This window comes from Nansenia antarctica (assembly GCF_963989245.1).
Source record: "Nansenia antarctica genome assembly, chromosome: 15".
Classification (NCBI taxonomy): domain Eukaryota; kingdom Metazoa; phylum Chordata; class Actinopteri; order Argentiniformes; family Microstomatidae; genus Nansenia; species Nansenia antarctica.
The window spans coordinates 12,161,404-12,176,403 of NC_137685.1; the positions used below are offsets into that span (position 1 = coordinate 12,161,404).

The 15,000-nt window shown below is 42.3% G+C and overlaps 1 protein-coding gene across 1 annotated transcript in view; it reads left to right on the forward strand.

Annotated features, from left to right (window-relative positions):
• Window positions 1-15,000, forward strand: part of LOC308171122 (copine-9-like) — a gene marked incomplete at both ends in the record, with an annotated part of 110,213 nt that overhangs the window by 75,486 nt on the left and 19,727 nt on the right. The window contains 7 exon segments of the mRNA XM_080545993.1: window positions 297-338; window positions 2,212-2,287; window positions 3,690-3,743; window positions 3,953-4,014; window positions 4,800-4,846; window positions 5,144-5,325; window positions 13,846-13,973. Of these exon segments, the coding sequence (XP_080402119.1) occupies window positions 297-338; window positions 2,212-2,287; window positions 3,690-3,743; window positions 3,953-4,014; window positions 4,800-4,846; window positions 5,144-5,325; window positions 13,846-13,973 (591 nt within the window).

Genomic DNA, 15,000 nt, shown 5'->3' on the forward strand with positions numbered 1-15,000 from the left:
TCTCTCTCTCTCTGTCTCTGTCTCTCCTCCTCTCTTCCATTCTTATCTTTCTCATCTCTTAACTTCCTGCTCTCTCTCTCTCTGTCTCTCTCTCGCTCTCTCTCTCTCTCTCTCTCTGTCTCTGTCTCTCCTCCTCTCTTCGATTCTTATCTTTCTCATCTCTTATCTCTCTGTCTCTGTCTCTCTCTCTCTCTCTCTCTCTCTCTCTCTCTCTCTCTCTCTCTCTGTCTCTCCTCCTCTCTTCAATTCTTATCTTTCTCATCTCTTATCTTCCTGCTCTCTCTCTCTCTCTCCAGGACGGTGAAGGTGGACGTGTACGATTGGGATAGAGATGGAAGGTAATTCACAGCGATCTCTCTCTCTCTCTCTCTTTCTCTCTCCTCTCTCTCACTCTCTCTCTCTCTCTCTCTCTCACTCTTACTCTCTCTCTCTCTCTATTTCTCTCTCCACTCTCTCTTCCTCTCTCTCTCTCTCTCTCTCTCTCTCTCTCTCTCTCTCTCCTTCTTCATCCATACCTCCCTCTCTCCTCCTTCCTCAGTCGTTTCTCTCGCGGTCTCCAGACAGCCTCAAATGCTCCTAATCATCCCTCAAATGTCACCTCGCGTCTCCTCCCTCGGTAGAAGGGGAATCCTCGTCACCTTATTAGCTGGCTGACATTATGATCAGGGATTCTCCTTCTTAGCACACAGAGCGATACATCTCACTTTGAAGTTTAAAGGTCGGTGGTAATATCGCAGGGCCATCCAATCTGTCCTTCCATCTCTCTTATCGTCGTCTATCGTCCCCAATGGCTCCTCCGAACACCTAGCCCCACCCCTGCGTTGTGCCCGCCAGAATCACTCTCTAAATATCACACTTAATATTGATGTGGCAGTCGTATCACATAGGGATTTTAAGATGCAGGGATTTTTTTATTTTATTAAATCCTCATTTGTTCCAGAAGCAGAAATAGGCTTTGTGTGAAGCTAGTATCCAAGTGGCATAGTCATAGAATATTATAGATATATATAGGTAAGGGATTCTAGTTAGTGGAGGATACAGTGTTTTTTGCTCGAAGTCAGGCAATCTGGAGTCATCCATTGTCATTACATGTGTACTCTTGCACACATGTACTCTTTATACAGGTACTCTTACATACATGTACTCTTACACACATGTACTCTTGCATACATGTACTCTTACATACATGTACTCTTGCATACATGTACTCTTGCATACATGTACTCTTACATACATGTACTCTTGCATACAGGTACTCTTACATACATGTGTACTCTTGCATACATGTACTATTACATACATGTACTCTTACATACATGTGTACTCTTGCATACATGTACTCTTACATACATGTGTACTCTTGCATACATGTACTCTTGCACACATGTACTCTTACATACCTGTACTCTTGCATACATGTACTCTTACATACATGTACTCTGGTCAGGTACTCTTGTGAGTGTACACTCCATAATACTACAATGTGTGTTGTTATGTGTCCACCCCGGGGGAGGCTGGTGGAGGGAGAGCCCATCCTACCATGTCTATCTCCACCGTCTCCACTGTCCCACCCTGCCTGCAGGCCACGTTTCCCTATAAGATCATAACGATTGACTTGATCATATGACTGACATGATATGGTGAGGGGTATGTCAGTATGTTCTAATCAGCAACATATATCCATACTTTAATAGGAACACTATACTAATACTCGGTAGGGCCTCCCTTTGCTCTCAAAACAGCCTAAATTCTTCATGGCACTGCTTCCACAAGATGTTGGAAACATTCCTTCGAGATTCTGGTCCATGATGGCATGATTGCATCCCGCAAATCCTGCAGATTCGTCAGGTGCATTTTCAAGCTGTGAATCTCCCATTCTATCACATCCCAAAGGTGATCTATTGGATTCAGATCCGGTGATTGGGAAGGCTACTGAAGAACAAGGTACATTCTGGCCATGAAGGGATGCACATGGTCAGCATTGGCAACAATACTCAAATAGGCTGTGGCATTCAAGTGATGATTGATTGGTATCAACAGACCCAAAGTGTGCCAAGAAGACATTCCCCCACACCATTACACTACCTGAATGAATGAGAAGGTGTACAGGTGCTCCTAATAAAGTCCCCAGTGAGTGTAGTAAGTAGTTCTTCGGTAAGCTGTTCTCAGTTAGCAGGTCTAACTCTTCACCCCTACCTGTCTCTCCTACAGTCATGACTTCATCGGTGAATACACCACCAGCTACAGAGAACTCTCCAGAGGGCAGAGCCAGTTCAATGTATACGAGGTAAAAATAACTACAACACTAAAGGTGTACAGCTATATTTCATGAGGTCATCTTATCCAGTTTCCTCCACAGATATACAGTTGGTATACCGTATCTGTAAGTATTCAATGTGCTCCATTGATAAAGAGACTTGGTAAGACTTTCTATAAGACACATATATGTAACGCGTTACACATATATAACCCTAACCCTAAGCATGTGTGATTCAATATATATTTATCATATATCACAATATGTGACAGCAGCTGGTGAAACCAGGAACAAGTCGGCAGCCGATTTAATGTTCAGACTTATATTCTGAAAAGTGTAAATACATTGAGTTGTTGTTACATAGAGTTGTTGAAAATCAATGACGCACTTGCTAGTCAACTAACACAGATTGTTTTGTTTTGTGTAGTCTGCTAACAATGTAAAGGAGTAGATATAGAGCTCTCAGGTCTTCTGACGCTGGTTTTCTCTGTGTACCATATGTACAAAAGGAGAGATTTGGTGAGGCTGCGTTCTCATTTTATGCACCCAAATTGTGGAATGCACTGCCAGTTTACATTAGGGATGCAACCTCAACAAATATGTTCAAGTCAAGACTAAAAATCCATCTTTTTAATATTGCCTTTAAATGAAAAAATAATGATTGGAGCACTTTGAGCTTTGCAGGAAAAGCGCTATACAAATAAAAAGTTATTATTATTATTATTATTATTATTATTAATATTATTATAGTAGGTAGTGGTGGGGATTGCTCACCGAATCCATTGCATTGCAGTGTTTTGGCTTGACTAGCGAGTGTGTCATTGATTTTCAACAACGTTGACATTTATTGACATTTTTCAGTCTGAACATTTTGATTGGTTGGCGACTTGTTCCAGGTTTCACCAGCTACTGTCACATGTTATGTCAGTCTATAAGACTTTTTTTTTCAAGCCTGACTGTTTATGCTCTAAGTAAGATTTTGCTCAATTGGACTTCACTTGATGATAACAGACAAAACATGTGTGGTAATTCCCATTCACATCTTCAAATTGTTACTTAAGATACCCTGTCAGCAGAGAAACGACAGCCCAAATCTGGTCCACCGGCATCCTTATGTGGTCCAGATACAACTTTGTTCCCCCGAGTCTGTTGATTGTTGATTTTGTTGTTTTTATATCCTGCTTTATTTTATTATTGATCTTGTATTCTGCTGCAATGCCAATGTCGAATGAACCTGAACACAGTAATTGTACTCTGTGTACCTGTACATTGATGTAATGAAAGCAATTCTGACTCTGATTCTGATTCTGATATCTCTCATAACTCTCAGTGCAATATGCTGCATGCTGTTATTGCCTTTCCGCACTTGTCTTTGTTGTATTTTCTTTCTACCCATGTATCGATCTAATCAAGTTTCCTTCTTGTTGTCAAGGTTCTAAATCCTAAGAAGAAAGGCAAGAAGAAAAAATATGTAAATTCAGGGACGGTAAGGTCCAGTAGTGCTGGTTTCATTTTCATCTGTCACATGTCTTATATATAGATATGATTCATGGCATCTGTGGTCTGTCATATACAATAAATGTGACTTGGTTCATCTCTCTCTCTCTCTCTCTATCTCTCTCTCTCTCTCTCTCTCTCTCTCTCTCTCTCTCTCTCTCTCTCTCTCTCTCTCTCTCTCTCTCTCTCTCTTTCAAGGTGACACTGCTCTCCTTCAAGGTTGACTCGGAACACACGTTTGTAGACTTCATCCGTGGAGGGTGAGCCCAGTCTCTGAAACGTTAGATTATCATCGAGCCCATGATTTGTTAACGTTGAAGCCACTCTTTGATGATGATGATGATGTGCCACTGATGGGATGCGCTCTGTTATTGTGTCTTAGAAATAATGTACATATACATAGAATTATGTTTTTTTTCTTTTGTTGTAGCAGTAGCATCGTTATTGTCTCCCACAATCGATCGATCTGTATCTGTTCGTATGTCACAAAATTCTGTCCGTTTGTATATACAACACCACTAGGACAATTGTGACGAAACTTGAGTGAATGATGCGTCTTGTCAAAGAGATTGTTAGGTGTTCTGAGGTGACACAGATGTGTTACGGTTCGGTTCTGGTACAGTTAAAGTCATAGGTTGTTCACCACTGGCTATGAGAGTTTACTTATGGGTCGTCCTGCCCACCGCCCCAGCCTCCACCCGATTGGTCGCTCTGTATTTACCTACCTAGGGGAGTTGATAGTTATGCACTCCCTGCTTATGATATTTTGTATTTTATCATGTTTAAACTTCAGACAGGGAGCTATACAGAGAGGAGTCTTTCAATTATGCCAAACTTAAATGTATAACCATTTTCATTGAACATGATTCAACTAATCAAGTGTCCTGACTGAACTGATAATGAATCATAATCAGCATCACACGTTCTGGTAGATTTTCAGTCATTTCAGAATTGTCACCAATTCACACAAGGAGGGGCGCAACATCATTTGTGGGGGACAACAAAGTTGACTGTACACTTGTTTGTATTGTTTGTGTCTCTGCAGGACTCAACTGAACTTCACCGTGGCCATAGATTTCACTGCATCAAATGGTAATTATGGATAAACCATCATTTCGATGCTGTTCTATATCCCTCAATCCTGCTGAATACAATTTCAAGAAATATGTCCTTTGGGACCATTAGGGTTGCTTCCATTGTACCATGCTAAACTAAATCAATCGCAGCTCAAGCATTTGAAATCATTTGTCATACAGACTCAAGTCATTACTTTTGCTATTCTCACAATGTCATTATACTGTAATATATTACTACATGATACTACGTGAAATGAACCTCTCACGTTCTCCAGCCCCTTACCCAACTGACCTAACATGCACTTTGTCCCAGGTAACCCGTCCCAGCCCACCTCTCTCCACTACATGAGTCCCTACCAGATGAATGCGTATGCCATGGCTCTGAAGGCATTGGGGGAGATCATCCAGGACTACGACACTGACAAGCTCTTTCCTGCCTACGGCTTTGGAGCTAAACTGCCCCCAGATGGCAAGATCTCCCACGCATTCCCGCTGGTGAGAGAGAGAGAGAGAGAGAGAGAGAGAGAGAGAGAGAGAGAGAGAGAGAGAGAGAGAGAGAGAGAGAGAGAGAGAGAGAGAGAGAGAGAGAGAGAGAGTTCAGAGGAAAGAATGAAATTATTAGATTTAAAATTAATAATGAATGCTAAGTACCCAAAAGAGAAGGAGAGAGAGAGCCGTACTAGACTGCCCTTTACTCCTCTGGGCGAAGCTGCCCCAGGGTGGCAAGGTCTCCCACACCTTCCTACTGATGAGACAGAGAGGCAGAGAGAGACACACACACACACACACACACACACACACACACACACAGGAATAGTACCAGCAACCTTCAGAGTACCGTCAAATAAAACAAGTGTCACCCATCACTTTGACTTTTGTCATATAGCAGTTTGTTTCATGACAGTTCTCACAAGCTTCAATCTACTGATACAAATGAAACGTCTCTTTTTTGGGGGGTTTAAGGCTTGCTGAGCTGAGATTGATTCTACGGTATCTGTGACTAATACTAAGACTTATTGCGAGCAATGCTCAAGATACAGCTTCATTTATTACAAAAGAGAGGCAGGCGGCTTCATCCAGGAGTTTATTTATTCAGTGATTCATAGAAAGGATGCTCAGCCCATAGCGTACAGTATGAACCAGATACGTAGATAAAGAGTTCTGTGCAGAAAATCCCCTTTGATAATAGGTTTTGCATTTCTGAGTTGAACTACCTCGCCAAACACGATTGAAGGAAAGATGCCATCCAGCACTCATTGTTTATTTATACCTTTTCATTTATGTTTAACATTTATTTTCTAATCAGTGCCAGGAGATGAGATGTATCCATCTGTCGGTCTCAGATGCAAGACCTTGTGGTGCATTGAAATTGAAACAGAGCCCAGTTCTATTTATCAGACGTGAATGTGGTACAACTCTACGTCGACCCATTTGAATTTGAAAACATATCCAAAGCTGACTTAAGCTCCAAGCCAAATTAAAGGTTTCCTTTTTTATTCATTAAAAAGATTAGCTCAAGCTTATAATGTTTCCCCCCTGTGATTATGTTGAAGTTCCATGCATTACAATGAGTCTGTCCTCCAGTTTCTACCTCCACCTGTACTTCAGATACCTGGGTTGTGCCCACTCTGACACAAGGCATAAAAAGCTCAGTCGGATACCTGGCATGATTGGATAACACTTTATTTTAATGAACATACAGTGGGGGAAATAAATATTTAACAATGTTTTAATTCCACATATTTCCATTGCAGCTATTCACATTAAATTTAGACCAGACATTGGTATTGACTCAATAAAACTAGACAGCTAAAGAAATTGTAACATTCCATTCCATAACAAACAATTATGTGCAATCAAGGGGAATTGAACACAACAGTAAGAAAAGCACGAAACCAGCTTATACCACTAATGAGTTCTCCTACCTGTGCTAATTAAAATCAGCTGGGTTAGTGCATGTTGGTGGATACTTACATTCTTTCAAAAAGGGTATGCCACCTCTAAATGCAAGTAAACAAATCATTTGTCACCAAGCTTTCCTGCAAGAAACATCTCATGGTGGGTAGAGGCAAAGAGCTCTCCCAAGACCTTTGCAACAAGATTGTTGAGCAGCATAGTAATTACCTGATATACTGACGGATTTCTTAACTCCTAAATGTTCCTATAAGCCATTATCTGCAAGTGCAAGGAACATCACTCGACCATCAACCGGCTATGCATAGGAGCAGTCAGACAGGCAGGGGTCGGGCAGGTTGGGTATCTTCTTGAGGACAGGAAGAACAAGGGTTAGACACGGGGTTGACGGTCAGACCAGCAGGGTAACAGAGCTGGAAGTGTGGCACATAGACAAACCAGCAATGGCAACGACCCACCCAGCGACAACTCGCAGCAGATGCAGGGGATTTGGATGCCAGGTCACAGACAGGTGCCAATCACCGCAGGTAGTGGTCATGGAGTCGTGACATTCTTTCCTGCGCCATTCCCCCTGTATTGCACATAACTTTTTTAATGGATTGGAGTGTTACTTATTGTTGCTAATTTCGTTAGTTGTGTCGTTTTATGTGAATAGCTGCACTGGAAATATGTTTAATTTAAGTAATGTAAGTTTGCCCACTGACAAAGAAATGAACGGTCTATAATTTTAATGGTAGTTTTATTTTAACAGTGAGAGAGAGAATATCAACAAAAAAATCCAGAAAAACACATTATATAAAAGTTATGAATTGATTCGCATTTGATCGAGAGAAATAAGTATTTGATCCCCTAGCAAAACATGACTTAGTACTTGGTGGAGAAACCCTTGTTGGAAGGCACAGAGGTCAGGCGTTTCTTGTAGTTGGTCACCAGAGTTGTGCATCTCAGGAGGGATTTTGGTCCGGTCCATTTTGCAGATCCTTTCCAAATCCTTAAGGTTTCGAGGCTCCCTCCACAGATTTTCTTTAGGATTAAGGTCCGGCTAGACTGGCTAGGCCACTCCATGGACCCATCCATGACCTATTTTACGTGTCCTGGCTGAGGGAATGTGGTTCTCGCCCAAGATTTTGCGGTACATGGCCCCATCCATCGTCATTCATCCCTCGATGTGGTGAAGTCGTCCTGTCCCCTTAGCAGAGAAACAGCCCCAAAGCATAATGTTTCCACCTCCGTGCTTGACGGTGGGGATGGTGTTCTTGTGGTCATAGTCAGCATTTCTCTCCCTCTAAACACGGCTAGTCAAGTTGATGGCAAAGAGCTTGATTTTGGTCTCATCTGATCACAACACGTTCTCCCAAGCCTTCTCTGAATCATTCAGGTGTTCATTGGCAAACTTCCGGCCTGTACATGTGCCTTCTTGAGCAGGGGGACCTTGTGGGCGCTGCAGGATCTCAATCCATTACGGCGTAGTGTGTTACCAATGGTTTTCTTGGTGACTGTGGTCCCAGCTGCCTTGAGATCATTGTTAAGCTCCTCCTGTGTAGTTCTGGGCTGATCCCTCACCTTTCTCATGATCATCGATACCCCACGAGGCGAGATCTTGCGTGGAGCCCCAGACCGAGGTCGATCGATGGTTATTTTGTCTTTTCTCAATTTTTCTAATAATCTCACCAACATTTGTCTCCTTCTCACCAAGCTGCTTGCCGATGGTCTTGTAGTCCATTCCAGTCTTTTGCAGGTCGAAAATCTGTGGAGATAGCCGAAGCTTCGAGTTGCCAAGCGACAGCCTCGAAACCTTAAGGATAAAGTGTTACCCATTAATTGCATCAAAAAAAAGGACCCAAAGGTAGTATTGGTGTGATTCAGAAGAAATATTTTTTACCTATGTTTCCTTTGATGTCTGAATCAAGTCCAATAATGAACATAGTATTTACATTACCCTCCCCTACAGCCCACAGGCACAACTCCTGTTCGTATGTTAACACAGCATAACAAAGTCACGAATACCCAAGGCTTCTATACAAGTAAACAAAACCACAATATTGCAGTACAGTTGTGTAATCCCACTGGTCTGTGGTCTCAAGGAGTTGTGTGAAGTGTCTGAACAAGGGAGAAGAAGAGTGGGAGGAAGAAAATACCGTGAGTCACAAAGCAGATCGGTGAAAAACCCTCCATCTGTTTGATGCGGGAAAGTGAGAACCAGAAGATGGACCAACCAGACAGAAACGAAAACCCTTTAATGATCTAGGGCATAGCTTACATTTTAACCATTTAGCAGACACTTTTATCTAAAGTGACTTACAATTAGAGATTACAGGGAGAGTCTCCCTGGAGTAACTTAGGCCTAAGTGCCTTACTCAAGGGCACACTAGTGGTGGTGTTCCCAGGTAGGAACTCATTTGAACTTCATTTGAACTTCATTTGAACTTCTGATCACCAGGCCAACTCACTATCCACTAGGCCACCACTATCCTTAAAATCATGAGCCAATGAACAGCGAAGAACAACAAAACACCAACCAAAGGATGAAAGAAAAAAATATTTCCCTGAACAGATACATCAGAAGAAAGAGGGAAAGGGTGAGGACTTATCCGACAGTATAAAAAGAAAGGAGTCTTAATAGCCTTTGGTCCTAAATCTGGTGAAAGAGCCTCCATGAAGTCTAGGAAGTCTGAAGTCCAGGAAGTGATGCAACGGTCACCTCTTTCATGAGGCTTTTTTGGTAATGTCTCAATGACATGCCTCTGACTTCAGAGTGGAGCGGAGAAACAGATATGCACTGCTCTCATGTCCAGCCCTGCAACTTTCAACCAAAATGTGTTCAGTTCAAAACAGCATTAGTAAGCCTGGAAGGACAGCTCTCTTGACTGCTGTGTGGCATTCACACTCTTCAAACATATTCATAAACATCTGATAACCTCTTTCCTAACCTTCCGATAACCTTTTTGGCGATTTCCATATGAAAATGGTTAATGAATGGTCATGGCTCACAATACCCAAAAGTCCTGTTCTCCATCCTACTTTTCCCCCTTTGTCTGAAAAGGTCTGGAAGCAGGTTTGAGTGCTTTGGGTGGGTACACCATCAGCGCTGCTTTTAACTTTGCTCGTCTCTGAACACTGGCGGCCGCTCAATCAGCTTTTCTCAATTAGAGATCACCTCAGCGTGACAAAGCCCATAGAAGCGTCAAGGAAAGCCGCCTCTAATTAGGTCCCATTGTTAAAGGCTGCTGTTTGAAGTTTGCAAAAGGTTGCATTAGAAAGTTTCTTCTCAACTGTCAAAGTACACTTTTTTAGTTGGGGAATGTTTTGGGTGACAGGAGTATGAAGTGTTCTCGCAGCGTTATGAAGCCTATGCTGATATGTTGCGGCTGACTGCCTGTAATGTAAGTACATCTTGATGAATTTCGAACCGTCCCCCAACCCCCTACTGCTGACTTAGGCACTCCTGTCAATCCGAGAAGATTGGATGTGTACAAGCAATATGACAACATTTCAAGTCAAGTCATATTGCTTATATCTATATTTTATATTGTTTCTATCTATCCATCCTAGGGGCACCCTGGGGGTAGGGGCTAGGGCCTAGAGCCTGGTTTTTAAATTTAGAAATCTGTCTCACTCAAAACGTCATTGAAAATTGATATCCAAGGAAATTGAAATAGGCTGTCTGTAAAATGTAAAATCTATCACCAAGCCCAGATCTGTATATCCAGAGATTGCAAAACCGTGATATTTTTATGAGGCTGGGAGATCAGTATCACAATGCCAACAGCTGCGGTGAGATATAGTACTGTCTTCGAAACAGACAGAGCTTCAGTTTTTCAACATTTCAACATTTCCATAAAAATGGCTTTCGAAAAGTCCTCGAACCTTATATGTTGTGAAAGCTCCAACAAAAGGATCTCAGGTCCTGTAGTCTGGACACTATTCATCACCATTACAGTGATTATTTCCTTCTTTCAGCTGTTTCGCCACAGAGTGAAGAGAGGTCAGATGGATCTTCACTTTCTACTTTCTTCACAGTCTTATTTGTCCGTGGTATATATAGCCTTGACTGGGTGAAGGTTGAGGCCGGCAAGCTTTCAATAGCCTAATGACTCAGCTATTGAAAGCTTGTGGTGACTTTGTTTGAACTGAACTTGTCTATGCTTTTTTAGCTCCAAGCTCTGAAAGGCATTAATGATCCAATGAATGCTTTTCTTTAAAGCGTTTTAGTGCTTAGAGAGAAAAAAGACATGTACTGCATCATGAACCAGAGGTGGAAAGAGTATTGAAATATCCTGCTCAAGTAAAAGTGTCGTTACTTCAGTGAAATTATGCTCAAGTAAAAGTTTAAGTTCAAGTCTAGGACCTGTCATAAGTAAGAGTAAAAAAGTAGCTTATTAAAAAGTACTCAAGTACAAGTAGTTAGTGTTACTTTCAAAATTAAAACTTTACCGTAATTATTGCATTTCATCATCATTGAAATTAAATTGAATGACCGACCATCGTTTCTTTCAAATTGGTTTCACCATTTAGAAAGAAGAAAAAGTTTTAATTTCAGGGCTCCAAAAGTATTGGAAAGAAAACATAAAATGTCCAAATAATGTTTATATTTGGTCGACAATCCTTTGCATGCAATAACTGCCTGAAGTCTGGGACCCATTGTTCCCACCCCTGGGAATCTCTGGTGATGCTCTGCCAGGCCTGTACTGCTGCCATCTTCAATTGTTTGTTTTGAGGTCTTTTTGCCCATAAATTCCATCTTTAGCTAATTAAATGCTTGGTGAATAGGATTTTTATCTGGAGATTGACTTGGCCACTCTAGAACCTTCCACTTTTTGGCCTGAAAAACGTGGATCGTACTTTCTTATGCCAACACAAATTATGTGACATTTAGCATTACATTTTTTTTACAGTTAGCAGACGCACGTACGTGACTAACCAGCAACAGCTGTCAAGCCAACTTTCCAATACTACTGGTTCCTTGAAATAGGAGGACTATGTATAAAAAAGAAGAAAGAAGAAAACATTGAATTAAAGCTCAAGGTCAAATCCAAACATCCCTGTACGAGGCGGCGTACAGGGATGAGGTAGAGCAACTGAGCAAGCTGTGCAAGGTTAACAACCTGCTGCTGAACCTGCTGCTGAACAAGTCAAAGACCCAGGAATTCATCGTAGACTTCAGGAGGAAAAAGTCCGAGATCCAGCCCCTGCTCATCGACGGAGAGAGCGTGGAGAGAGTCTCAACCCTCCGATTCCTGGGACATCACATGCGGGATGACCTGACCTGGAAGGACAACACAAAAGGCACCATCAAGAGGGCACAACAGCGGCTATACACCCTGAGATGCCTCAGGAAGGAACACAACAAGCAGGAGATACTGGTGGCCTTCTACCGCGGCGCAGTGGAGAGCATCCTCACCTACGGCATCTGCAACTGGTTCTCCAGCTGCACAACAGCGGAGAGAAATGCGCTACAGAGAGTAGTGAGAACAGCACAGAAGATCACCGGCGCCCCCCTCCCCTCTCTGGAAGAGCTGTACAACACACGCTGTCTCAGGAAGGCCTCAAAGATCTCCAGGGACCCGACCCACCCTGGGCACGTACACTTTACCAGGCTGCCCTCGAAAAGGAGGTACAGGACCCCGGCCGCTAAGACAAACAGACTGAAGAACTGCTTCTACCACAGGGCCGTCCAGGCCCTGAACACAGCAAAGACCTAAGTTCTGGGCGCTGGACAGTCTGGACGGATTGTATGGCAGCTGCTGGACTGAAAAAATCAGGTGTAGTGCTGAGGCACAAACATGTACATTTCAAGCCTGCAAACTGTGACACTTTAAATAACGTGAAAAAATACTATTGTGCAATATGACAACCCTAGTTGACTATCTGTGCAGTATAGTACAGTGGATTGTGTACATAGCCTTTATTTATGTAAACCAGCTCCTTACCTTCTTGTGATTTTTTTCTTTTTCTAAAAGTATTTTTTTTTTTCTTTCCTAAAACCAGGGGAGCCACCCCTCCTAAATTTCGTTGTTTTGGTACCTGTACTGTAGCAATGACAATAAAGTCCATTCATTCATTCATTCATTCATTCATTCATTCATTCATTCAAGTATAGAGCTAAAACAAGCCAACATGCTTCCTCTTTCCAATACTTATAGAGAGCACTCTATGTGGGTTTGGAATGTTTCTTTACCAAAACCAGGATGTGCTGCAGTTAGTTAAATTATCTGGTCACATGCTCAGGAAAAACTCAGGGAGTCCCTCATTAAGTTTAGATTTGATCAGAATGTACAAGTCAGAAAAAGATTTGGTAGGAAAATATCACTCCAGAAATAGACATTTATTTTTATTTTTATATATATATATATATATATATATGTGTGGTGGCCTGGGAAAACCCTTCACATGGTGGCATTTTGACATTTTCATTTTTTTATATTTCCATAAATTAGAAGTTCTCAGCTATTCATAACTGGTTGAATGTAGCCCTTTATTTTAAAAAGTTATGAGCATTTTAATGTATCATGTCAAAAAAAGTGAAAGGTGAGAAATGCTGCCCCCGACCCCTTTCTCCTCCGGGTCGGGGGAGGATCCTATGCAGATCGGCCGGTCTCGTTAGTCTGCTTGTGATGCGGTGGTAGTCTGCTCGCCTCGTCGGTATGCGAGGGACAGATCCATTTGTGTGTCTTCTAGTTAAGATTTTATTACTTTATGCTTATTGTGAGCATCAGTAAACTGGCAATAACACAGGTGGAAGTATCGTCTCTAGTTTCGCTCATGTGTGCGTGCGTTGCTTAACTGAGAATGAGACACGTTCAACGTGACGTTGTTTCGCTAGCAAACTACCCGCCACAAAAACATAAAAATAAGTACTTTCTCTTTTGTTTTCTTAAAATGTTTATTCACCATAATGTAGTATGGAGTTCAAAGTACTAGAATACCACATCATATCAAAATCGCCGAAATAGGACATTTCCATCTATTTTTGCTCTTTGCCACAAACGAACGCCAGCGACATCCGACGGGTTTTCCCAGGCCACCACACATGTTTTAGTCTAAACAAATCATACATTCCTGAATCAGAGTATTGTATTTTCCTCTGATTTTCTCCCCTAGAACTCTAACATCGAGAGCCCAAACTGTGGGGGCATCGAAGGAGTGATGGAGGCCTACTTCCAGAGTCTCCGCAGTGTCCAACTGTACGGGCCAACCAACTTCGCTCCTGTCATCAACCAGGTGGCACGGTGAGAGAATGATAAGAGACACACACACATACACACACACGCACACATACGCACACACAAATACACACATTTATATATACATGTGTGTACGCAAAGAGACACAAATATATTCACTTACTTGATGATACAATATGGGAGAGACACACACTGTATGCATATGAAATTAAACGAATTCCCTCTCAGGCACACACGCACGCACGCACACACATACACACACACACACACACACATATACACACACACACGCAAACACATGCACACACACGCAAACACACACACACACACACACACACACACACCCGTCTCCTGCAGTTCTTCATCCTTAGGCTGGCCAAGGCCCAGTGAGTTACTTTGACATGTTCTCCCCTGAGGCTGTATCTCTCTCTCTCTCTCTCTCTCTCTCTCTCTCTCTCTCTCTCTCTCTCTCTCTCTCCCCCTCTCTCTCTCTCTCTCTCTCTCTCTCTCTCTCTCTCTCTGACAGACCTCCTAGCTTGGATGCGGTCCCCTCGCTGTGCTCTATTTGTGTTTGTATTCCTTCTCTAAAGGTTCTACATAACCGCAAAACTCATAATAATTGGCTTCTTCGGCCTGCGCTGCACACAGTCAAGCACAAACAACCCATGCATTGTTAATGGGCTGAAATGCTCTGAGTAGAAGACATGGGACATCTGCAGCAGGTGGAAGCGGGAACAAGTCGGCAACCAGAATGTTCAGACTTTTATTCCGATTTTTTTTCTCCAACATTGTTGAAAATCAATGAGACACTCGCTAGTCAAGCCAAAATACTGCAATGCAATGGATTCTGTGACTAACTAGGTAGTAGTGTGGATTACTCACCGAATCCATTGCAATGCAATATTTTGGCTTGACAAGCGAAATGTATGTACATTTCTCAGAATAAAAGTCCGATTTTTTCAGTTGCCGACTTTTTCCCGCTTTCATCAGCTGACGTCACATATGGTGGTAACAGTACTATAGGCCTGCAGAGTCTATAGGCCTGGAGAGTGGTAGCTTTGTCATATCAATG